The following is a 1,423-nucleotide window of genomic DNA, read 5'->3' on the forward strand; positions in this document are numbered from 1 at the left end:
GCCTCGACGGTGCCGGTGTCGATGAGCACGAGGGAGTCCGGCGTGGCGCCCGCCGGCAGAACGCAGTCGCCTGGCGCGAATCTGGCAGGAATAAGCGCGTCGGCGAGCTGATGCCGTTCCCCCGCCGCCAGCGCGCAGAAGAGGCCGGCGCCGCTGAAGAGACGCAACATCCGCTGCTCTTCGCGGAGTGCGTCCGTCATGAGAATGCGCTTCAGCACGGAGCGGCGGATGGTCCACAGCACGACGTCACCCTCCTGATCAGCAGCAGCACGGCAGACCAGGTCGATGTCGACACGGTCATTATACATATACAGGAGCCGCTCACGGCATAAGGCGTCGCCGGAGCTCAACACCACGGTGTCGGCAACGGAAGCAGCAGGAGCAGCGGTGGCGACGCCATCATCGCCCTCATCGCCGCTACTTCTCCTGCTGCTGCGGCCATCGTCAAAGCCGTCGCTGTCATGCAGCAACCCCGGCGGGCACTCAGATTCCACCATGCCGGTCTCCCTGTTGCTGTCACACCAGATCAGACTCCTGCCACCGCTGACAACCACAACGCCCCGCTCGATCCAGTAGAACTCACCGCTCATCCCGCCATCCGCCGACGTTATCGTCTCTCCGGGCCGGAAGATGCGGCGCTCAAAGGCATCCACAACCATCCCCAGGCGGTGCTCCTGCAGGTGGGCAAAAAACGGCTGCTGGCGCACCATCTGCAGGAGCACCGCACGCTCCTCAGGGGTCTTGTCTACGAGGCGCGGGCGGAACGTGCTGTTGCGGCCGACAGACTCCCCAACAATGGCGTGGCGTCGCTTCTTCAGCCGGGCACGGCGGCGAAGCTCGAATGCCTCGCCTCCGCCAGACCGGTCGCCTGCAGAGTTCAGCAACTCCCGCGGGGCGCCGGCGGTCTCCTCTGTTGGGAACATGTACGACAGAAGCACCCTGCGCGGATCGCTGTCTGTGCCCTCCGTCACTTGCGCCCCTGATGGCTGGATGCAGCCTCCTGCCAAGACGTACTTGAAGGAGTGTGCGCACAGCCGGTACACCGTCGCCCCTTTGTCACCGGCCCGCAGGACATGTGAGGGAAGCGTCGGGTAGAGCAGATTGAGGGAGAAGAATGCGTCGCCAGGGTAGTGCTCCTCATACGCCTCGTGCTCAGTGTTTTCGTTGCAGGTACCATCATCTTCATTCTTGCTGTCGCACTCGACATTGCTGTTTTCGTTTGTGGTGTCGTGCAGGGGCGGCTCTGGTGAGCAGCAGCAGCAGCAGCCGTCTGGGGGCGTGCCGGATGCCAGCCACGCATGTTCCTGCTGCGATGGCTGCAACTCGTGCGGTGCTGTTCCCGCCCCACGCGCGGCGGCGGTGTTGGGTGCGGCACGGACGCTGCCGCGGCACAGCACGAGGAGGCTCTCGTTGGGGTGCCACG

At 64.8% G+C, this 1,423-nt stretch overlaps 2 protein-coding genes across 2 annotated transcripts; both read left to right on the forward strand.

The window, feature by feature from the left end:
• Positions 1–110: 110 nt before the first annotated feature.
• Positions 111–332, forward strand: DQ04_20531000 (hypothetical protein; the record flags this gene model as incomplete). Its single annotated transcript, XM_009317937.1, has 1 exon — positions 111–332. One exon carries the CDS (start codon positions 111–113, stop codon positions 330–332), a length of 222 nt encoding a protein of 73 aa, XP_009316212.1.
• A 129-nt stretch (positions 333–461) lies between these two features.
• On the forward strand, positions 462–983 carry DQ04_20531010 (hypothetical protein; the record flags this gene model as incomplete). The annotated part of the gene is made up of 1 exon (XM_009317938.1): positions 462–983. One exon carries the CDS (start codon positions 462–464, stop codon positions 981–983), a length of 522 nt encoding a protein of 173 aa, XP_009316213.1.
• Between the last annotated feature and the right edge of the window lie 440 nt (positions 984–1,423).

The sequence above is a fragment of the Trypanosoma grayi genome (assembly GCF_000691245.1).
Source record: "Trypanosoma grayi strain ANR4 Tgr_2053_V1, whole genome shotgun sequence".
Taxonomy (NCBI): Eukaryota; Euglenozoa; class Kinetoplastea; order Trypanosomatida; family Trypanosomatidae; genus Trypanosoma; species Trypanosoma grayi.